This window comes from Chlamydotis macqueenii, chromosome 4 (assembly GCF_036417535.1).
Source record: "Chlamydotis macqueenii isolate bChlMac1 chromosome 4, bChlMac1.mat, whole genome shotgun sequence".
Taxonomy (NCBI): domain Eukaryota; kingdom Metazoa; phylum Chordata; class Aves; order Otidiformes; family Otididae; genus Chlamydotis; species Chlamydotis macqueenii.
Genome location: NC_141559.1, coordinates 35294165 through 35319049, shown reverse-complemented (window position 1 = coordinate 35319049; position 24885 = coordinate 35294165). Strand labels below are relative to the sequence as shown.

General features: G+C 38.5%; 1 protein-coding gene across 1 annotated transcript in view; it reads left to right on the top strand.

Moving 5' to 3' along the window:
* TNKS (tankyrase) overlaps positions 1 to 24885 on the top strand; it is a 147294-nt gene that overhangs the window by 86803 nt on the left and 35606 nt on the right. The window contains exons 6-11 of the mRNA XM_086747786.1: positions 14085 to 14179; positions 16869 to 16935; positions 17411 to 17597; positions 19595 to 19716; positions 22285 to 22376; positions 22485 to 22563. Coding sequence (XP_086603912.1) covers positions 14085 to 14179; positions 16869 to 16935; positions 17411 to 17597; positions 19595 to 19716; positions 22285 to 22376; positions 22485 to 22563 — 642 coding nt within the window. The remainder of the gene's footprint in view (positions 1 to 14084; positions 14180 to 16868; positions 16936 to 17410; positions 17598 to 19594; positions 19717 to 22284; positions 22377 to 22484; positions 22564 to 24885) is intronic.

Below are 24885 nucleotides of genomic sequence, written 5' to 3'. Positions count from 1 at the left end.
AAAGACAGCTCCACATGGAGTAGATCCAAAATAGTTATTCCAGAATAACTGGGTAGGCAAGTCCTTGCTGAATCTGCTCACTTGCTCCTTACTACCATAAAATGTCAGTCTGGTTTTGATGAAGTACTATAAAACCACTTTTGGGGGAGGGGAGGGAAGTGTACAGATTTTGGGCTCCTCCTTTGTGGTGCTGCAAAGATTAGCCAGAAATTTCATGTTGCATGATTACAGCTTTTTGGAACTGCAGTTACGGAAATGAGTGGTAACAGTGTACTCTGTTAGCTAGTGTGTGCTAGGGTAAAGTTGGCCCTGGTTGATGGCTTCTAAACACTGTAGTCTTTGTTGACACTGATCTTGGATGTGTTTCATGAAATGCATGTGTATCAAAGGTATATCTAGGGGTGCGAGTGTGTGTGTTTTTATATATATTAAAAAATGAACAAGTATATATATGCTCACATATATATTCATATACACTGTCATATATACCTAGCTATGTGTACTTATATATATGTGTGTGTGTGTGTGTGTATCTCAAAGATAGAGCTCAGTAGTGTGCTTGCCTAGGAGAAGATATGAGCCAGCACTCCCCTATTTCTGCAGGCTAATTTTCTGGGGATTGAGGGAGGATGGAGAGCACATCTATTTTTCTTTAAAACAAAGATGTTATTCTGAAGACTTCTTTTCTGTAGTCAATGGCTGCTGCATTCTGCAAGTGCTACAGTTGTGCTGCTTCTGCAGCTCAACCAGTGACCCATATTGGGTCTGGGCGTGGGAGAACAGATCATCAAATGCCAGCTGCTCCGTGACAACTGACCAGAATATGCTCTTATCCCACCTCAGATATGAAGTCATTCACAGTACCTGAGTAAACTGAATGAAAAAGGGCATTGGGGGTTGCACTACGAGTTGATCTCCAGAGCTGACTTCCAACTTCAGTTATTCTGTGATACCTTGGTACCACACGGCATTACACTTGTATGGTACATGCTCCCAACTTTTATTTGAATGGAGGACTTCGCAACCTTAGACCCTATCCTTGTGTATGCTGTAATTAGGGGGACTGATCCGAGGGAAGATGATGGACTAAAGTTGTTCTAAGCATCTCTTCAGTTAGTGGATATGTGCCTCAGTGGTGAAAATAAGTACTGTACATCAGATGCAGATGTTTTTGTATTCTTTTTAGTTATAGCTATACTTCTCTGTAATTAAGTTAAATATTTTAAATCAAAGTCTGCACTCAAAATTAAGGGTCCTTCTGGATTTAAGTAATGGAGCACTGTGAAAAAGATTACATTGCCAATGTTACAAAAGGGTTACAAAGTAAATGCCATAATGTTTGTTATGTGCTTGGGGCAGAAGTGCCCAATGCAGTACACACAAAAAGAACGCTTAAAAATGACCACAACTGTATTTTGCCTTTAAAACATAATTTTTTTTGTTTGAAAAGATAGTTCCCAGGATTCATATATGTCAGAAATAGTGACGAGTTACTCTTTTTCTTATGCTGTGATCCCATCTTAGTTCATCAGCCAAGCATGGTCAGAGTGGATGAGACAGGAATCCCTCCTCTGGCATTGTATAGTATAGATTTCTTGGCTTAATTTCTGTCCCTGGTGTCACTTAAGACCCTCTGTAGCCCAAGATTATATCTTTTAAATAAAATGTAAAACTGATCTACCTGCTATAAGCTTCTGTTATGAGATCTTAAATATTTTCCCCAGAAAGTTTCAGTAAGTATCCCTTCACCTGTTTTCATTTTCTTCAGAAGTGATTTGAAGTGTAGTCTGTCATGTCTGCAAATAGAAATTGTGCACTTGAAGGACTGGAAAGAAATTGTTTACTGTGTAGTAATTCTCTCTGTATTTTTCTCTAAAAGTCAGGAAATCTCATTTGTTAGGTGTTAATCAATGGGCTCTTCAAGAAATGTCAAAGGTATTAAAGGTGTGAGGGTTTTTTTTTAATACCTGCACTGTTTCCCCTTGATAATTAGCTTGACATAGAGGACAGCTTCTTACATTGTGCTGCTATCCATCTACTGTCAAGAGAAAACAAGTCAAGCTGGCAGATTTGGACAGAGTTGCCATTTAATATTTTATGCACGTTAACTAAATGCTGTGGTTTGGATTTAGCTCTATCAGCTCACAGAGCATCCGGAAGTTGAGTACTGATGATGTTTCTTCTACTGTGATCTTGAGAGTGGAGTCCTTTCCTTCACAGAGCTTGCTGAGGTTATATTTGAGTTGAAAGGTGGCAGCTCATGGACTGTATGCTTTTTATTTTTGCATATGATTGACTACAGTGAATGCTGTAGATGCCATTTCTGTCCTTGACGTCACTTGCCTCTCAAAATCACTGCATGTGAGCACAAGAAGTACTGAGAAGTAAACAGCTCTGCTTTCTTGTTGCTTTTCACTTTTGAATGTGATACTAGAGTACTTTGTGGCCTCCCTCTGTTGTCAGACCTATCATTTAGTTGTACCCTTTGTTTCCCATCTCTGCATGCTATCGTGCATCCATCTCAGGACCTAATATCATCTTCCTTAGTAGAAACCATTGGTGAGGATTAAGTAAAAAACCTCTTGAGTGCCCCTGTAAACTGTATCAGTTGGATTACCCTTATGCACATGCTTGCTGACCGCTTCAGAAAACTCAAAGAGTTTTAAAGGTGAAACTTCCCCTAACAGTATTTGACTCTTCCCAAGCAGGTCATGTTTATCCAGTGGTTCACTAATTCTAGTGGTTATTATATTACATTTGTCCTGGTACAGACATCAAGATTACAGGCCTGTAGTTCCCTGAAACATATTTTAATGATTGGTTTGCAACTTTCGTGTCTTCATGCACCAAGATAATCTTAAGTGAAGGTCACATATCCATAGTAATTCACCCCTTTCATTCTCCAGTGCTCTCTTGGGTGAATGGAGTCCCATCCTGGCAATTTGTTGATGTTAATTTTGATTATGGGTATCATTACCTCTTTTATACTTCATTTGGTTTCAGACAGATCCTTTGCCAAGCTTCACCGTGCTCCCAAATACTCACGTGCTCACTCGTCAGGGTCCTGGGGTGAGAATTACCTGTTTCTTCTAAGATGTATGCTATGCAAAGAGTTCCTTTAGTTACTCCACCATGACTTCTTGCCTGCAAGAACTCCATTTCTTGCCCTAGCATCACCTTGTCCCACTGGACTGCCTGCTGGGTTGGAAGAAGGATTTATAGCTGGTTGCAATTCCTTTCACTAGTCACTGCTTAAACTGTTTTTGCCTGTCTAATTGTATTTTTACCTTTAATCTGCTGGGGTTTATGATCCTGGTGATTTTCTTCAGCTTGTAAATGAATCTTTTAGAATGACGCCTTCTTAATTCTAGTAATCTCTTTTAATTTGCTGTTGGTCACACTGCCTTCTTTCAGTTTATCAAGCCCTTCCTGACAGAAGGTATGCGTGAGCATGACTTATCCAGTATAGTCTCCATTAGAAATCTTTATGCTGTCTGTAAGGACTTAATTCCCTTAGCTACCGCTTTTAGCTAATTGTTAAAATACTTCCCAATTTTTTCATAGCTTCCCTTTCTGAAGGGTAGCGCAGTCATGCTGGATTATTTTAGCAAGCATTTCCAATGTAGATAAGTATGTTATAGTCACTATGCAAGAGCAACTTCTAGTGCAAGGTTTTGCACCAGATACTGCTTGTTACTTGGTACCAGCGCAGTAGTTGCATTTACTCCTGTGGCCTCCCTAGCTAACTTCTCTGTAAAACAATCCCTGATGGCATCCAAACATTTCACCTCTGCACATTTCTGTGTGATATTTGTCCAGTCTATATGCAGTAATTTAAGTCACTCCAAGCCCTTCTGTTTTCTCCCCTTACTGCCTCTCTGATTTCTCTCAGCCCATCAGTTACCACTTGCTAATACAACCCCATGATTGACTTCATAGGCTGGCTGGATAATTCAGAGCGATCAGTTTAATTCTAAATGAAAAGAACCACAAATACTTACATGCAAAGAGAGGTATATTTACATAACCATTTCTAACACTGTTGTGTAAGTTGACTGAGCAGGCAGCAGATGAACAATAAAAGGGGAAGAAAATGCCAAAATATGGCATTGTAATTGATGATGGATGTGTCACTGATGAACAAGAAAATTGAGGTTATTCAATTAGTCTTTTCTAGGTAACATAATACACTTCTACTTATGAAAAAGACTTATTTCTTACAGATTAAATTCTTTAGAATATTCATATTCTAATAACTATAGCGTTTCAATTTTGAAACATACTGAAGGAAAGTACAAGATAAATTCTCTGCCTTTTTTCCTGTGTTTTTCAAGGCTCCTCTTCAAAGGAACGGTGCAGTCTACTTGATTGGATTATAAAGGCATTAAATTCTACAGTTTGCAAATTATCACTGTAATGCAAAAAGAGCATTTTTAATATTTAATTTTGTCAATTATTTTATATTTTGTGGTTTAATTTAATTTCAAAATATAAGGCATAGAGTATTTATTTCACACTGAGCACCAGAGCTGAAATGCAATTAATTTGCAAGCATTGTTCTTAGCAGAGTTCATCCTGACCCCACTTTCAGTAAAATGAATGAAGTGCTAGTTTGGATGTCATGTTAACAGAGGGAACAGTCAAATTAATATATTCTGAGAAGCTTTTCTTCATTCTTAACAATGTGAAAATCTTATGAACTGAAGCCTGTAAAGCTTCTATTTGGAAGGGGAAGGAGGAGAAGCAAAGTAAATATACAAAGATGGAGTGGAAGAAGTCATAAAAATAATAAGAGATAAAAAGAGAAGGGCATAAAATAATGTTAATTAACCGTAGTAGGAAAAATATTTTTATAACAAGTGGAAAAAGAAGAGACTGAAACAGCAAAAACCAGCAGGTTGGGTTCTCTGTTGTTCCAGTGTGCATCCTCTTCAGATTGTTTTAATGTTGTATGTTGGCCTTCCCCAGTCATCTGGCATGGCTGTTTGGAGGGGAGCCTCTTGTTAACACTTGTTTGTGCTGCCAGAGCAACACCAAAATATTTCATTAAAAAGAGGGAACAGCAGCCTGAGCAAATAATTAAAGAACAGGGTTCTATAGCTTCTGATACTGGCTGACAGGACAGATAAAAATATTTGTTGTCTCATCCTGCTCTCCTGGAGTGATAAGCATTTGCAGCTTGCAATTTGCCAAGATTGACAAGTTGAGTCTTGGGCTGTGGACTGTGCTGGCTGGAACAAGGATGCTTTCCAAAACTCTGCAGAAACTTGGCTATCAATGCCCCGTTACTCAGACCAGCAGCAGTAGCATCTGTTCTTCATCGTGTGCTGAGCTTGAATCACAGCTTCCAGCTTGTGATGTAACAGATAAAACATCCAGCTGTTGACATGAGACAATTCCACATGCCTGTGTGCTCAGTCCAGCAGCCCAGATGAGGTTGTTCTCTAGCTGACAGCTGTTGCCAGCTGCTCCTAGAGGCTTGAATACTCTCTGACTTCAGTTAATAATGTCAAAGGGGGCAGTTTCTTCTCGCCTTTGCCTCTGCAAGAGCTAGTTGTGCCTCAGTGCCTCACCTCAGACTTGTCCATTTTTGGCTGCATTGCTGACAGATTCCAGGTGATGAAGCAACAAAAATGGCCATCCTGGACCCAATGATACTGTAAGTAATTCCTGTGTAGTCTTCTGCCGTATCTTTCAAGGCAGTGTACATCTCCTTTCAGTGTTAAATAACATTAGCAGCATTCCCGTAGGAGACAAGAGTGGGTCTTTATTGTCATTTCCTCTTTATGCAGCTCAGCAAGCCACTGTTCCCTCAGGTGCCAGCATCTATCACCAAAGAAATAGCGTATACTCTTCTGCTTCTCTGATAATCCATCTCAAAGTCTGTCTCCTCATGTCACTGAGTGCGTGCTGGCAGAGATCTGTTCTGTGCTTCTGAATCTGGGAAAACTGCAAATGCTGCTTCATGGTAGAAGCTCCAAAATTGCTTTTTCGTATTGCAATTCCATCCCTAAACCTTCACCTGCATGTGGAAATGGAAGAGATTCTTGTAAGGAACAGTTTTCTGAGAATATCAGGAGTTTGTGAGAGATGTTGCTCAGTTTTTCTGACATATCCTCTGTATTTTTAGCAAATGGGTGGTAGGTTAAGATACATACAAATACAAAAGAGTTTCAGGAGTTGGGGAGGAGCAGGTGCTGAATTTTAATTATTCTTTAGGAAGAAGTCAAGAATCACTAGTACCCCATTTATGAGACCTGCTGTTTGTGAAATCCTAAGATGAGGGATCAAAGTGATGTTGCCATTTAAACATTTAAGTGTTTCTCCCAGCCCTTTACCATTTCCCACTTAGTCTCTGCTTCTAGGTCAGCAATGGCAGCAGTGGGGTATGGAGTTGTTGGGGAACTAAGCTTCCTAATTAATATCTGGGGAGCTGAGATCCTGTTTATCTCTTTGCCATACCTGCTTTTTCTTGTGGATCAGACTTTGATCTTTGCTTTTAAAGTTTTTTCCAAACATAGTTGCTGCCTTCTGTCTCACAGTATCTTTTTTTTTTTCCTTCTGGCCTTTCTTTTAGCCCTTTTCCTAGCAGGTAACGATGCTTTTTCAAGTTTAGCTTCATTTTCTTTTCTCTGAAGTAATAATTTTGAATTATTTTCTTTTTTATATAGCTACTGTTAAGAGAATAGCTTTCAGAGCCATCTACATGGATTAAGGATTTGCCTTCCTGTTGTCAAAGATTATAATCTCCATAATTTTGAAAGTCAAGTGTCATTGTCTGGAGACACCTGCTAGGCAGGGAGACCACATTTTTCTTTTGGGATTTAATAAGGCTTTTACATGGTCATCTTCAAGCATCCATCTTAAGCCTGCCTCTGCAGATTAAACTTTCTTTGTTGCGTGGCCCTGCAGTGCTTGCATATTTTCTCTCCTGTCAGGAAACATCTCTTTACCCTTTACCCTCTTCTGCTTTTGGACATATCTTGTTTGCCTCCACATACCTACCTTCTCTGAGATGGCACTGTTTCTATGCTAGCAGGAGTTCCTGAGCTGAAAAGTGAGAACACTTGTTTCCTGTTCTTGCTTCTTTTTAACATCTAAGAGACAGACACACTGATTATTTCTTTGTCTGCCTCTGTGCAAGGTGATGCTTCTCATCTTTTCTGTCCTTCCTTACCCCAGGCATCTATGTGATTGAAAAAGCTTTTCTCTCATAGATCTCCTGCCCCTTATTTGTCAACACTTAGCCCAACTTGCAGTACAACAGGGTGGCTGTATTAATGTGTAGAAGTAGTGCCAAGCCTTATTGCCAAGTCTTGAGGCTCAGAGGTAGAGTCAGGAACTTGTATTGTCTGTGAAAGGTCAGATCTACTAGAGAAACATTTAGTAGTCAGTAGTTTGGACATTACAACCCTCTGAGGAGGAACAGTTTGAATACTCACTGGAGATTAGGAATAGAAAAGTCTTTGGTCTGTCACCCAAGAAAACCTATTCCAAATGAGGGCTTGTTCTGTCAGTATATTTGCAGTATTTTTGTTCTGCCCTTCCTGTGCTTTTTAACTCTCCAGCCATTTTAATAATTCTTTCACTTTCACCTTTATTATACATCCTTATCTTTTGTTCCAGTTTATGAACATCTGCCTGGTCTGGAGATGCCAAACACTGATTTGAAAATAATAGTCCAGCTCTGGTTTCTGCACAGTTGAATACAGAGAGGAATGTTTCCTCAATCTGTGTTCCACAAAGCAATGCTTTGTAGCTGGTACCCATTTCTGAATACTTTTAGGAGGTATGCCATTCCTGATATCTGACCTGCTCTGGGCTTTGTACCACAACCCAGGTGGTGCGATACCTGAATAAATTTCTGAAAGGTATTCAATTGCAAGGAAGAATTTCTTTTTAAAGCAGGCTACTTCTTTGTTCTCTTTCTGCCAAGTGACAGAATGAAGAGGAATGCAAACATTTCTCTTTTACTCTTCGTGTAATCCTCATTCTCGTTGAATGATGCTCTGCCCTAACACTACTGTGTATGAGAAATTAAGCTGATTTTGTCTTCACTAGTTTACTGCTCAAAACAGTGGATTCCCCCCCCCGTCCCCAAGAGATAATCTGATATATTCAAGCTGTAAATTAAGATACTGTGTGACTTGCAGCTTTTAATTGGTGAGCTGTTCAGTTTGTTTCCCCTGTTATTAGCTGTTAGAAAGCATTATGTGAAATTTGTGACACGATGGTTTTCTACATTTTACTGTACTAAGTCTGTCCTGTTTCAACAATGTAGTTAAGTACTACTGGCTGTGTTCTGAAGATGAAGCAGTTAAATTACCACTGAAAGTGCAGTGGAGTGAGAAATATCTCCCTTATGCATTTTGTAATCCTTGTCCTTAGGAACTGTTTTTTGTGGTTTGGTTTTGTTTACATAAGACAAATAGTTTAAGCTCTTCATCCTTATGCTTATTTGTCTCTAGAGTTTAAACTTGTTGCAGCTAGCTCATCTACAGTCATCAGTCTGAGAACTTGTTTTCCAGGAGCAGCATCTATAAGTTTGTCCCTGAACTGTAATTGTCACTTGAGAAGTTATATAACTCAGTACTGCTATAAAATGACTAAGGAAGCAGCACAATTTGGGTGGCTGAAGTTTACAAGCCACGTGGCTGAGGAACAGAAGCACAGCCCTTTTCTTGCTCATTAAGAGCATCATTCTGTAGCTGAGGTTAGGGACCTTTATTTCTGTAGTACCTGGTGTGCAGTAGCATTTGTGGCATGAATATAAAATAATTATTTTGCGTTATTTGAAATACGCATTTCTAGAATTTTTTTTTTATTTGATGATATGTCCAGTCTTGGCACCATACAAACAAAAGTCAATGAGATACCTTCCCAAGAAAGCTTACAACTGAGTCTAAATATTAAGGTGTAAGATGGGCATACTGCTTAAAATTGGAATGCAAGTTGGTATCCAAGCAGCAAAGGAAAAACCTGATCATTTCCACAAGGGAAAGACTCTTCAAGATGGTGATGTTGTTGCAACTTGTTTTCCTACCCCATTAATCAGAATGATAAAGTGGCGACAGGAGGTATTTCACTCACCTCCAGAATGTCTTCCCGATGTACGCTCATGATTGATGCAGTTCGTTTTAGAGAGGTCTGTAAAAGAGCAGTATCAAGCAGACACAGACTTTTGCAACTGGAAAGAAAGATTCTATCATAAATTCTAACCCAGTGAAGAGAGAGTTGTTTGCCTGCTCAGAGGTTTTTACTTAGTATGCCAGATTCAAATAGTCATCTTGCCGGGAGTCAGGACATCTTTCAAAACAGTCAGTTTTATGCAAAACTGTGAAACAATGGCCCCTTCTGCGATTAGAAACCTCTCTGCTGCTCCCTTAATTCAGCGGAGGTGAAACATTGTTTTGAAGGGAGCTTGTAAGACAAACTACAGGTTTGGTATTATTTTTATTGCATCTGCTCTCTACAGGCAGTATGGTCTGATTAGAATAAAGGTTTTGTTTGACAAAGGTTAGATGGGAATTTGCGGCGTACCTGCAATTTCCAAATCTGCCAAACCTGAAGATAATTATAGACAAGGCTCAAAAGTCCCATTTATTAAAGTGCACATGAAACATTTTAAAATCCTTCATCCACCCTCCTTTTTTTTTTTGGCATCTTTTCTTAGATATTTTCTGCCAAGTCATACCTGATTGTCTGTCTGTGTAAGAACCACCCTTATTGGTGTCTATCCATGTGGGGACCCTCTGAACATGAGAGCAGCCATAGTATGTCAAGGCCAGAGCTGGCTCTTAAAATCAGGGTGTTGCCTCTTTATTGCAAGAATACCCTTCCTGTAGAAGATGAAATTAAATTATAATTCTAAAGCACTGTATAGTGTTGTGAATTAGATGTGTGTTGAGACATCATATATGTGATAAGAAGGTTGTTGCTTGATTTTAATAGCCTTCAGGATGACAGCTTGAAAATGAGAGAAACACATTGATTAAGATTGTTGTTAGATAGCATTCAATAGAGACTTTGGCAGCGGAAAGCAAGAAGGGGTAATATTAGTTCTTGAAACAGTTCCTGGAGCTGTTATTGAGCATGCAGATAATGCCTGATGTAAGATCCTTACGTAAGATCCCTCAGTTTAAAGTTGCCCATAAAATGGACAATCCATAATTTGAATCTGAAAATGCAGCTTTCTTCTGAGGCTGTGGCAGTGTTACCATCTAAGAGCTGCTGAAGATTCTTTAGGAAGGAAAATGAATGGTGCTTGGAGCCAGCACTCCCATGTTGCCTGCGGACAGTTTATTGAAATCAGTTTTCTGATTTCAGTAGAAACAGCTCAGCAGCCTGCAGCTCTCGTGATTCCTCAAGGCCCCACTTGTTTGATGCAAGTGAACAGGGGACAGCAAGTCCAAGGCGGCTGACTTTGAACAGGGATCATCAAATCAGCTGTTGGTAACCAAGCAGTGTGAAAATACCTAAGGCTTCATGAAAATAGTATCAAACTGCTGTATCTATGTTTTTTAAATCTAAAAAATGCATTTCTCATATTCCCAGGCAACACATTTTCAAAAAGACTGCAGGCGAAAATACCCGCTTTAGTATAAATTGTAGGTGTACAGGTTGACATTGATTGCCACCTTGTGTACAGTGATCTTCCTTGAAGTGCACAGTACCTGCTTTGACTCAGTTACAGCTGCCATAAAACTTGAGAATAGTGTCCGCATCTCACATGAGGTTCTACTTCACTTAGTAAAAGTGGAGTTGTACTCTTTTTAATTACACCAGCAAGTAAGACAGTGTGATTGGCTTGGTAATGGTGAATGTGAGCCTTGGAAGGTAAGTGCCCTCTAGGGATTCTTATTAGTAAGTCTCTTGCCAGGTATTGCAAGACTTGGGAGGAGGGGTTAATTGATAGCTCAATTAAATGTCTTTCTTAATATTAAGTGATTAGTTTGACATACCTTGCAGGCGCAGTATACAATACTGCTGTTTGTGATAGCTAGTTTCCACTTTCCTAGTGCTGTATAAACAGCGTGTTAATTTTAAACAGCAGTGTCTTTACTACTGTCATTCACTTGATTTTTTTTTTTTTTTTTTTTTAGAGCTAATAGTCTCATATAATGAGTAGTTCATCTAGCACAACATTATCTTTGGGTACTTAGTTTCTGTAATTAGCATACAGGCTTGTAATGCCAGATTAGTATTTTTAACTGTTAAATCTGTAGCATTAATGAATGCTCTTTCTCATGAGAAAGGGAAGTAAGTCCTTAAAAAAATCATTGAGGTAGGACCTTCCTGAAGCGTATGTAAGTGCAGCATTTATAAGAGCCTTTCAGCCAACCTGAAGAGTAACTGGCAGTTCTGGCTTGTGGGCTCTGATACATCGGGCCAGGATACAGGGGGAGCAGCCCTCCAGGATTTCTGCTTCTGCATGCCCTGGGTGTTCAGTCGTGCTTCCCCTCGGTCAGGTGGCCTCTCTGGCCCTCTAACTGCCTGTGTCTCCAGCAGTGCGTCATCCTCCAGGTTATACAGTTTGCGATTGCAGAGTCAAAGCATGCAGACTGGCAGAGATCTCAGCCCCAGCTCCAGGGATGGTCACAGGGAGCATCATTTTAGCTCCTCCTTGGAGAGGCAGCTGCAGCACGGCATGTGGCTTCACTGAAGCTGCTGTGGATCAGAAGGCACGCATCCCAAAGATCAGGCACCTGGCTGCAGCTAAATAACTAATTCCTGGGGTGTTGGGGAAGGCATGGTATTCTGTGTTCATTCATGGGACTGTGGTGCCTGTGTGGCCTTGCTCGAGGTGCATCCTTCTCCTTTCTGAAAGACAGGGATATACATTGTCTGAAGATTTGGGATGACAGTGGTTTGCTTTGCTTAAATCATTTGTCTTGCAACTGTAAGCTTGAAATGTTTGGGGTTTCTTTAATGAAGTTATTTGGAAAATGCAGGTCCAATAACCCTAGAAATACAAAATGCATAGTCCCAGCTTGAGTCCTAATAGTTTTTTTCTTTTAATTTTAAGCAGTGAACAAGACTTTAGGGTTGATGTATCTTTACTGAGAACATTCCTATTAATAATGCTTAATATGACTAAAGCATAATCTTGGAAGTCTGCCATCACTGTTTTAGAAGTACCATGCAGACAAGAATGGATGTACTTTAATTGCAGTGAAGTTAAAGGATCCCGCAGTGATCCAAAGATTTAGTGTTTGCTCCAATTTCTTCTGGAGTTTAGACCTTTCAATAGACTGACTTTTCCACAGTCCATTTCAAATTCTTTTCAGGCTTTCTGAGTTACTAGTTCAGTTGATGAAACTTGATTAACTAAACCAAGGCTATTGTCAGAATAAACAGTACTGAAATATTTTGCTAATGTGAATAGTGGTATAATCTTTATCCACGTTTTCGTTCGTGTTTATAATATGCAGAAGCCAGCTATTTTATAATAGGGCAAATGTGGAAAGAGTATAATAACTTCTGGATCAGACCAAATTGTTAATTCGGTAGTAGAAGCCTTTCTGAAACAGAATAATACATACTAATTATTTGAAAGGCCAAACACTTAAAAGTTTTGACCCATTTGATTTGTGGTGGCATTTTATACTTTGGAGATACTTTAGGGTTCTTCAGGAGGAATGTTGGAGGTCCTTATTTTGAGTATAGATGATTCTGAAGATGGGCCTTATGAAAACTTGCATAACTGCTTCCCTAAATAAACTGAGTTACCCAGATGTTTTTTTTAGAGATGCCATGTGCTGTCATTTCTGACAGTACAAGCTGTGTCCTCACTGTGGTATGCAGAACACTTGGTAGGTGTCAAAGTAGTTACTCTTTCCGGAGCAAAGTAGCAAAGTGTTGAGGCTATTGTAAAATATAATACAGGCTACTCCAAGTTATGGTCATACTAAATATGTATTAATTCTTGGACATCCGTACCTTTTATGGATATATAGCACCGGTTGCTGTTTACTACAGATGAGATCATTTGTCTTAATTTTTGGTTTTTACATCTTGGTAATAGTGAGAACATGATGTCTCACCTCTGATACTGTATAATGATCTTTTAATGCTGATGGTAAATCTGTACTTGGCTTAATACTATGAGATATGAGAGTCTGCCTGTGTGTTCAAGCTGGTTTGTGTACGGGGTTTTACTGTAATAAAGTTGTGTTGTTTGGTTGTGCTCCACAAAATAAATTGCAGCAAAGATCCCTGTAAAATCCTCTGATTCTCAGCCTGGGAGAGGAGGAAACATCATCATCCATTCATGTAAGAAATCAGTTCCTTCAGACTTAGATGGAATACAAAATTTGTTTCGTAATAAAAAGCTTTTAAAATAAATTTCTAGGGGAATTGCTGTTGTCAGCTTCAAAAGCTTTCAGTTAAAATTCTTACAAAATTAGCTATGGAGAGAGGTGCTATTATTACTGGGTTATGATGCAGCAAGGTGCATTACTGCTGAAGATGCGCGTTTTGCAGGAAACTGCAAACTGCATACGGTTTGCTCCACCTGTCTGAGCACAGCACTGTACAGAACATGTACGACTACTTGTTTGGTGCAGCGCTGAAGACAAACATTCCTGCTATGGGATAAATGCATTATTTCTTGTTCTGCAGTCTGCCTCCTGTGCGCTTGTAGCAACAAGCATACATACAAAAAGTTTTATAACCTGTGAGCTTGCAGCCTGAACTGCATAAATTTGCTTTTGAATTAAAACAAAAAAAAATTCTAGCATTTAAAAAGGCCAAAAAACCTGAAACAAAACAAACAAACAAAAAATCCCTGAAATCCAAACAAAACGAAGTTGGGCTGTTATTTAAATTAACTTTAAATCATGAGCTTGTTATTGCCTTAGGAGATACCTGAATTCTTCCTCATGTTAAGGAACATTTGGTTTGACAACAGGAAGGGCATGCATGTGCTGTGTATTTGGTAATTTGGCTAATCACAGAAGGGAAACATAATTTGTCTTAATTCAATGTGTTAAGAGAAATGAGAAACTTAAATGGCATGAACTGCAGGACTTGAAGTTTATGTAGCTCCCATTCTTCATCTTGTTTTTTTTTGTTTTATTTTGTAGTCCACTCCTCTACACCTAGCAGCAGGCTACAACAGAGTTCGAATAGTCCAGCTTCTGCTTCAGCATGGTGCAGATGTTCATGCAAAGGATAAAGGGTATGTAAAATGAATTGACTTATTATCTGTTTGCAGCGGTGGTTTTGTATTAATCAAGGCAAGGAATTAGTTCTGTTTCTTGTTGCAGCATAATCTCAAATAGTTGGCTGAGAATGTGACATTGGCTTCCAAAATCTGAGTGTGGTTCATCATAAGTAAACTTTTATTAGAACCTTAATAACAGATAGCTGTCATAGTACTTTTACAATTTTACAGTCCTTTACACCTTTATTTCTTTTTCCAAGCCTTATTCTTTGCTTCCATGCACAGTCTTCTAGAATTATTTTAGGGAAGGCAATGGGGAAAAGCTACATGGGCTTAGTGAAAAAAAGTGCACTGAAAAGTTTCTCTATAGTCTTATTATGTTGTTGCATATAAATGAATGTAATTCCAAGTAATATCAGTAATACTTGTGCTCACAAGTACTGGTCCTTGGAGACCTATTTTGATGGATGTTGCTAGCAAAAAATCAAGATATAGCAGAAGCTGAACTATTCTGTTTTTTGCATTAAGGATGGTACTTACATAAGACACAGCAAAAAGTGCACAGCAGTCAGAAATCTGGAACAATACATGTATGTTGTTCTCAGCTATATGTTTCTGAATTCTAAGGTGATGATTCTCAGGATGGTCTGATAGGAGGACTTAGTTCTAACATTGTAGAAATTGGGCCTCTGGTTAAAGGCATGCGTTTTGTATTCAGAGTCCATAGAGGTGAGGTATTAATGAGTGTGTGTTCTGTCTCCATCAGCAAACCTGAGGCACTTCCTGTATCTTAATTTTCTGCTGAGTCCAGCCTAGTGTTAAAAGAAATTATAAATTACAACCTTAGCTTTTTTCTTTTTTTCTTTTTCTTTCCAAAACCACTCCCAAGCATACCTGAACTCTTGAACATTGACTAATTATAGCACTTCTGTCTATATGTTCACCCTTTATGGCTTTTTTGATCGGAATTTTTGTGAAATTCGTGATGACACATTATGTAAGTCAACAAAGTCCACAGTAAAGCTGCATGTAATATCTGTTCAGGTAGATGCAGCATTGTTAGTTAAGCAAGTTTTAGGCATTTCACACCTTTCTGACATTTGAGACTTTTCCACCAATTGGTAGAAAATTGCCGCGTGGATGCTTTAATGAGGTTTGACTGGTCTATTTGAAAAGTATGAAAGGCGTGAAAAGTAATTATGTTGAACTTGAGCAGGGGGCAGGGAGGAGACCAGGGGCAGAGGGGAAAGAAGGAAAAGAAAACCATGCACTTAGTTTGTATTAAACTTAAAAACAATTCAAACATACTTAGAAATGTTTGACAGTCCCGTAAGCTCCCCCTTTTTCTTTAGCGGCATCACATGTTTACGGTCAGTGTGGTCTTTTGTTTTTTCTTGCTGTTTCTTATTGATACATAATTTGTAAGTAAATAGGCTATAAATAAATGTCAGTTATCATTTATGAAGCTAAATTAGGTTACATTGATTTTATAGACCTGTTAGATTCTCTTCAATGGGGTTACTTCAGAGAGAGTCCTGAGGAACTGTGATGCGTCTTCAAAATGGTCATCACTTCTTGTTACTCTCCAAAGAGGACCACAGCTAAGGAAGCAGCTCTTTTTTCCACTGGTCCTGTCTTTGCCTTACTGCTATTACGCGCAAAGACACAGTACTGGAAGAGAAAAGAGGAGGGTATGCTGCAGAAGTGGCCAGGTGGATTGCTGCAGTGGCTGTCTCTTGAAGGCCTCATTCCTCTTAGATGACCATCATTTGGGAAGAGGGCAGGTTTTTTAACTGCTCTGTGGACTGGATTCTCTCTCTCTCTCTCTCTCTCTCTCTCTCTCTCTCTCTCTCTCTCTCTCTCTCTCTCTCTCTCCTCCCTCCCTCTCTCTCCCCCTCTCTCTCCCCCTCTCTCTCTCCCTCTCTCTCTCTCTCTCTCTCTCTCTCTCTCTCTCTCCCCCCCCCCCCCCCTCTCTCTCTCTCTCTCTCTCTCTCTCTCTCATCTTTTTTTCAATGCGTGACATTTTTATTACATCTTGTGCTTACAAATAGATCCTTGTTATTTACTTTGCTAGTGTCATTTTTAAGTATGGGCTCCAGTAATATAGCTGTACAAAAATTGCAGAGACTCTCTTAGAAGTATCTTGCACAGTTAGATATGTTGTACTGTAGAAAACGGAGTAAAATCAGGTCATTCCACAGTCTGGAGAAACAATTTCAGTCTACTTTCTATGGATATTTGTACATCTTCATAATATACCCAGGAGTTAGGTTAGTATTGTCTGTGGAGTTTTGCCTTTCACATAGCATTTCAAATAAACAGGAGTTCATATTTAGGCAGAAACAGAACACTGACTTCTCTTAAGCAGATTGAACGTGGAATGGGACTTCCCTCCCGTTAACAGCTTCAAGAAAGATCATTTCAAAGCCAATTATTGCTAATCTTAGTAGTAGATTAAACATCTGTTGCCTGTTAGGACAGGAAAAAAAAAGACATTTTAGTGCTGCTCTTAATGCCTCTCTTAAGTAACGTGTTGTTTGGGAAGGTTAGATTTTTCCATTAGTTTGTGAATCTTAAATCTTTGACTATTTAAATATTTTAGATTTAATTTTATTTCTGTTCATCTCTCAGTAGAGAGAAAATTGTTTCTCCTTCTTTAAAAATACTACTTAAATACATTTATCATTTGCCTTCTTCCATACAGTGGTCTTGTGCCTCTTCATAATGCATGTTCGTATGGACACTATGAGGTTACAGAGCTGCTGCTTAAGGTAAGCTGAAGGACGGAAAGTAATTACTGTAGATTTGGATGTTAGGTGAGGTATGAACTGTTTATACCAGAGTTGAAAAGAAAGATTTTTTTTTTTTTTTTCTATAGTAACAGGTTTCAAACATCCTGTGTGTCACTTCAGGAGCTTGCAACTTCAGGCCTTTCTGTGGTACAGTAAATGTGGGTCTTTCCCCCCCACCTAATTTCTTTGGACACAGTAGAGTTCCATTTCTTTGCATTTTTCTGTGGAAAAGTCTATTCTGCTGGAAAACTACCTAATACAGAAATTCCTTTTTTATTTTTTTTGAGGATTCAACAGTGTTTTTGTATATACAAGTATTTTTATAATATTTTTTTTGTGTATGTGTTCACATGTGAAAGAATGGAACCAGTTTTTAGAATGAAATTAAAATCTGTGAACTTCTGGTTGTTGAAGATGGTTTCTTACTAATAGAAGGTTTTCTTTGCTGTGCTAGCATGGTGCCTGTGTGAACGCGATGGACCTCTGGCAATTCACCCCCTTGCATGAAGCTGCTTCCAAGAACCGTGTAGAGGTCTGCTCCCTCCTGCTGAGTCACGGTGCAGATCCCACGTTAGTCAACTGCCACGGCAAGAGTGCGGTCGATATGGCTCCAACACCTGAGCTAAGGGAGAGACTGACCTGTAAGTGCGTTCAGACTGGAAACAGTTGTCAGTGGGTGTAAAGGGGTGCTTCCTTTCAAGCCAGCTTCCTCATATTTCACAAGGAGATGCAGAGCAGCAGAGTAACTGCAGCTGTACCTCTCACTTTGAAGTATGCAAATACCTTTAATATACCATTCATGATATTTTCTGGTTTTCTTAGGTTTAAAATGTTTAAGGCACTGCTGAATCAGTAACAGTGGGGTTTTTTTTTTATGCTTAAAGTTCAGTTAAGTCACATAGGAGCCTCTATATTGAGGGTCTGTACCACACTTGAAGAGTAACTTCCAGAAGGTAGGTAGCTTCAGTGTGCAAACTTGGAGACGGAAATTCCAGCACCTTTTTTTTGTAGTCTTTGCAATTCTTATGCTGCTTACAAAACAATATTTCAGCTTTGATTTGAATTTATCTGCCTTTGTTTGCCCCCTTTTGGGGATTTGTTTTCTCGTTGTTATAAACTGTAAAAGATAATTAAATGAGACAAGTATGGAAACAAAACATTATACCTTTCCAGTATAGCAGAAGCCCCCTGACACACTACGAATGTGATCCTGCACTACTAGCAATCACAGCTAGTCAGGTTGTCATCTGTCATTTTTCTTTGTATGTGAAGATGGTGTGATCATGTCCAGCAGAAAACTTTGCTGTAGAAGAAGAGGAGGGCATTAATATCTTTTAGCTACTTCTCTACTCTCTAATCTGGGCTAACTGGGGAGATGCTTCTGGCTTTGAGGCAGGTTAATTTACCATTTGTTTAAATTAGCTAGCAAAAAAAAAATCAATTTAAACTTTGTTTTGTTTCTGTATTTGTAGTTCCTGGAGAGGAGTGGGGAAAGGTTCATGTCCACTAATATCCACTGAAATGTGTACACAAATGTGAGCGTTATGCCAAATTTGATAGTATCTTGATGGAACATCCTGTGTTTGCATACCCAAAATAACATGTTTAGTACATTCTTGAGTTCTTTGGTTTTATACTTTAGGAATAATATTACATTTATTTGTTATTTCAAGATTTATTTGTAATTATGCTTTGAGTAATACTTTGTTTACAAAGAAATTTGAATTCTGCTTGCAATGAGAACTGAAAAGTTATTATACATATTTTTATTTCTAAATCCACAAATGCACTAGGTGTTAAAACAAGGGTAGGAGAAGAAGGCCCATCTTAACAAGCTTAGCATTTCAAGCTTGCTTGTGAAAGAAAAATACTGATATTTTTACTGAAATTGTTGAGCTTTTTTTTTTTTTTCTACTTCCCAGGTTCAGATGTAATTCTTGCTAGCCTGCCTTTCATTTGTACATTTTAAGAGTCCTTTTCAAATTCGAAATAATTTAAAACTGAAATGAACTGTTTGCTGAACTGAACAAGATGTAACACTGAAGATAACAAAATTACCTCTCTGTACTTGCAAAGATATAGCTACCGTGAAAACCTGTTTCATCTTTGTAGCAGACTGACTTCAAATGCTTAGCCAGTAGGCTTTAAGACCAACAGTTTAGTATTTTGTATTTAAATTATCTGTATATATATGTTATTTTATATATTTATTATTACATATAAAATATATCTATTTATTCAGACTTGACCTTGAATTATTTGAACTTTTAAATACAATAAGGCTTTTGAAAAGCAATGGTAATGATTTTTTTCTGAAAAAAAAGTAATAACATTGTCCTCACTTGAACACATACATAAGTAATTCTGAGGTTGTGTATGCATTTAGTATCAAGTGGATGAAGGATAAGAGGTAGAAAAGCTATAAGGATTTTACTCAAGGAATCAATTCCCCCTCTTTTTTAATGTCCCTTTGGTTTCAGTAAATCACATTTCATGTTCTATGTCTCAGGGCAGCTACTATCTGAAGATGTATAGAAATGCATTATTTCCTCTTAATTGAGTATAGTTACCTTTCTTCAGTAAAATTTATAGATGTGACATGTTACTGAATATTAAATACATCTTTTTCCTCTAACAGATGAATTCAAAGGACACTCTTTACTGCAGGCAGCCAGAGAGGCAGACCTAGCCAAAGTGAAGAAGACGCTTGCTTTGGAGATCATTAATTTTAAGCAGCCACAGTCACATGAGACTGCATTGGTGAGATTATCGAGTCAATCCATTTGTTTTATGATAAATGTGGTAGTTTGTACTAGCTGAGGAGTTTTATTTCTACACTGGAAATATATTCGTCAACTGAGATAGAGGATTTGCCATCAAACACTTTATACATAAAAATTAAATCACCAATATAGAAAAACACCATATAATATTTTAATTACTTTTTTTCTTCATCCTGGTAGGCTACAGAAGTCCTCCAGCCACTCATCCCCTGTTATTTTTTCACGTCTTTTCTGCTTTTTTTCCATCATCTTCTTTTTTTGTTGGTCAGTTGCTGTGTTTTTTCTGGTGTTAAATTGTATTCCAGTAGCCTGTTGCTTCCTTAATATTTTAGGTGGGCAAACTTGAATTACAAATTTTCTTCATAGGGTACGTAGAATTTTGGTGAAAATAGATGCTAGGTGTATGTCAGGATCTTACAGGGTTGGAATAGTACTGACAATACCACATTAGCTATGGAAACACGGGTCTTTGAGACTTTCCTGGCAGTATCCTGCTCATATTTCATTGTTTGAAGAAGCAGTGGAGGCAAGAACCCAGCCAGTATCCCAGATGCAGTGAAGATGCTGCAGTTGAGAGGGACTGCTGGTATTATTAAAACTATTATAGCTATGATACTTTATTCCAATGGAACATTTTCTTCACAGTGGTAGGTCTCAGCTGCAGGCGTACGACTGCATATTTAGTGTTAGAAACATTTTGATTGTGATCAGAACACTCTGTGTTGAGTACCAAGCATCCATATGCTCTGTTCTCTCCATGGAGGACTCAGCATCCTAGCCTGAACTTAGAAGCAAGACAGAGAAGAGAGACTGAATTTGAAGACAGTAGGAAATTTAGGATAATGTTATCCTTTTCTTCCTGAATGTGTCAGCTGCTGATATGTGGTATCACTTTAGCTGTGTAATGACTGCTTCACAGTCCTGTGGTGTTCTTTGTTCTTCTCAGCCTGCTCATTCTGCAGAAACAGCTAGGCAAAATGGGATATTTTAGTTCTATTGGGGTCTTTGGTTCACTGCTCAGTAAGTGTTTTTGATTTCTCAATTTTTGTCTCCCATACTTGAGGAGGTCTCCCATACAAGTAGCAAGACTTAGCTTCCAGGATCAGTTGAGATTTTATACAATCAAACTGAGCTATTCCTGGCCTAAGCATAGTGTCTTTTACCATGGGGCGCTGGGGTCTGTGCGCTGTTACCCCACAAAGGCCAAAGCAAGCATCTGGTTTAAGTTTCAGTGTTGCTCTGAGGTTTGGCAATATTTCAGCATTTGTGTTACTTTTAGTGCTGGTTTATCATATTGGCAGGAAATACAGATAGGTTATTATCTGCAAAGCCTCAAAAATACTGCCACTCTTCAGAGCAAAAGTTGATCTTAGTGTTTATTTACAAAGCTTGCCTTTGAAAAACCTGGACATGCTCTGCTAACTAACAGCAGTATGGCAGCTTGAGTGGCAGTAACTTCATAGTGAAGGCTGAAACTGGGCAAAAGGTGGTTATCAGTACTATTGCTGCTTATTAGGATTCTGTTTGGGATCCATCTCATTGTAAAGGCTGTTGTTTTGCTATTGCAAAGTTTGAGAACTCTGTTCCAGGAGACTACTTGCTTTTTATGGGTTCCTGGTTTAAAACATGAGTTAAAATATAAACAAAAGTATTCAGAAGTGTCTCCTGTTTCTCATAGTCTGCTATCTTGAGACATCCAAACTTGAGACAAGCATTTCTGGACTGATTTTAAAGCCTGGTGTTCAGCTTATCTGGAACCATGCTTGTAATTTCACTGCATTGATAGAGCCACTGTTGAGAAAACGTCAAGACGGATTGACTCTACTCTATGCAGAGGATCAAAGAAAAAAGGGGGAACAAAGTACTCACTTCTGGGTGCCAAGTGTGCAGACAAACCAACAAGCAGACCCCAGCTACAGACCCCAGCAGACCTACCTAGCAAGGGGCTGTATGGTGTTCCCACAACGGCAGGCTTGAGCGTTGAAAAGCCCTGTGTGAAAGATGTGGTTTTCTCATAGAATAAAGAATATAGTCTGAGAGAACTTTATTGCCCATTTTTATTACATAATCTGTAATTGGGTGCATAACAGAATTGCCATGAGGTTAACAAGTTTGGTACCCCTTGAGATAGAAGCAGCAGAAGCAACATTCAAAAGTCACGTTAGTCTGACACAGCAGCAGAATCTTAATGGGCCGCTTTGGAGTCCCTCTGTAGAAAACTGGACTGTTACAAGCCCTTTGTCTTTACCTGCTTTGTGCATTGTGCGCTGCTTTTGTCCTGATATCTAGTTAGTGTAGTTGGGAACAAACTGCATTTTTTCTAAGTGACAAGTAGATTTAAAATGGTTTTTTTTCTGAGTAGAATAATTTAGCATTGCTCATTGTATTTTGTTCAGTATGTTATATGTTTCGGCAGAAATATGGTTTCTGTTTGTAAATTTTGTAGTCTAATGTTTAGCAGAATAACTAGGAGATGAAGTCATGGATCTTAAAGCTCTTTGTCATCTGTGTAGTTGAAATATAATTTATATTTACTTTTTTGCAGCACTGTGCTGTGGCCGCTGTGCATCCCAAGCGGAAGCAAGTTACAGAACTATTGCTCAGGAAAGGAGCAAATGTTAATGAGAAAAACAAAGAGTAGGTTTCTGACATTTTTTAATTTTCCAAAGGACTGTGTTGTAGTAGGAATATAAAATTAATATATTCCTTTTTTTTTCTATCTTCTTCCCACCCTCCCCCCCCTAGTTTCATGACACCTTTGCATGTTGCAGCTGAAAAAGCTCATAATGATGTCATGGAAGTTCTGCATAAACATGGAGCGAAGGTAAATATACTTATGTATATTTTATTTAAGGCAAAAGCTAAGAGGAATGGTTATATTGGTTAAATACACGTACAGTGTTAGTTTTTATGATAGTTGTTGGTTTTTCTTCTGTATACCTTGTACTTGTCGTGTTAACCTTGAATTGTGTTTGTCTTGAATCAGCACATGATGTTCAGGAATACCATTTGAAAATAAGGTCTTCTCTCCAAGTAACTGAACACAGGTTTTAGGACTCTAGTTTACTCATTTTCAATGGATCTTGCTTCTCAATTCTAATAAATGTGGTCATCTAGGTGCTTCTTGTTGCTTTATCTTGTTAGCTTGAAAATATCCAATGTCTGAGTTTGCTGACACTGAGTTTAGTAATCTAATACTGGGCATCCCTTAGCCCTTGCTTGCTTCTTACTCTCTTGGTCAAATTGTTTTGCCGTGCCTGTTAGCCATTGATGGGTGCTGACCAAAGTAATTTGTGAGCCTATGGTGAGGCTTGCTTAGAAATGCCTGTTCAGCAAGTTATTAGTTAAAGGCAGAGGAAAGCATAACTTTATTTATTATGTGTTTTAAGCATCTCTCAGAAGTATTTCAGAATTATCTTTCTCTGAGTTTTAGCAGCAAACTTGATGTCTATGGTAATGATATACTTAGCTAATTAATTTTCTCAGAAACTCTTTTTGGTGGGTACTCTGTTTGCATTGGTTAAAATATAAATTATCTCCATATTTTTACTTTTAAGGGGGCTTGCATTACTTTCTTTGCATCTTCATCTTCATTCAGATAGCTAGAAATTAAGATATATACCTGTAATAATAATCTAGCGTGTCACTCTTGATGTGCTAGGAGGTGTGAGCAATGTAGTTATATGCATGGTTAATACTAAGTCTTTTTATTTTGAAACAATGAATTGTAATTTCTAAGCCTGGATGAGAGCTCATTGCCAGATTTCAGTATCTGATTCACTTCCATAGTACTTCAACAGCATCGTTAAATAGCTTGACATCAATACCACATCAGAGGTTATCACATTTGAGAATCCTGATGCAATGGTTACATACCAAGATTTTCCCAGGGAGGGGAAAGCAGGGCCAGAGGTCTCAGTTATAGTCATTAAAACCATTCATTATCGTTTTCCCGGATTCCCTCCTAGTGGCGTACCTATGCACTGAAAGTGAAAAAAATTCATATTGCCATAGGAATAGATCCTCTTGGTTTTATGGATCTGATTTTGCACAGGAATTCAGTACTGATGGTATTTGGGTAGGTATTGAACTGGATGTGCTGCAGTTTCAAGTGTGTTGATACCCAAGTACTACCTGCTTTCAAATACAAGGAGTTTCTGTGTGCTGAGGGTTTCTGAAAAGCCTGCTACTATACTGTAGGTATTTAAATTAGTGCTCCCTTGAAAATCCAGCTCTGTGTAGCCAGGTTTGGAGTAAGCTCAAAGACATCATCCTTGCTGGAATGGCCCGGTTTTATTGTTTGTGTCAGTAGCACATTCTGACAATAGCTTGCAATTCTTTCTATCCTGAAACAGAGGTTCCTAAATCATGACCCATGAGTCACTTGTGGACTGAGTGATGATGGTGAGTGGTCCACAGATACCTAGAGAACTGTGCTGAGTGGTGCGTTCCATTGTTTTTTCTGTTAACAGTATGCAAATAGAGGTACATGGTGGTCATTAAAACTCATTCTTCGTTCATATCCTGGTATATGCTGTGTTATTCTGAGGATAGCCATTCACATTTATGATCTAGTAAAGCACTTAAGTGCATGGCAGGAGACCACTGGTAGTTAAAATTAAGCATATATTTCCATACTGCAATGGATCAAGTCTTTCTTTGTGGGTGTCCAAAATTCTTTAGCTGTAAAACAGTACCTAATGCAATAATGTTTTTTTTTTTTTGTGAGAGGTAGGTCATTAAGGCTTATGAAGCACTTTGAAGTTCCCAGATGGGATGTGCTCTAGAGTATTAGTTACTTAACTAGGCATATTTAATCACTCTAAAATGTTTCCCTTGCTTTTATATTATCGTTTGACCTCTTGCTCATGCTTTCACTGTAGACATTCAGTTCATCAGAGGCTCTTAACATTGATATTTCTTTGTTTCTGATTGTTGGATAGCAGCTTTAATCCATGAAGCATGATACAGGTTTTTTATTTTTCCAATTTGTTGAAACTTATTCTTCCTGTTTACTCTTTTTGCACCTTGAATTTTAGTTACTTCATAAGATGCAGTCAGATGTACTAAGCTCCTTGATCCTGTCTAGTATTTTTTACAAGACAGGGTTCTCATGAGCTCATGAATCTAGTCCCCTTGCAACAGC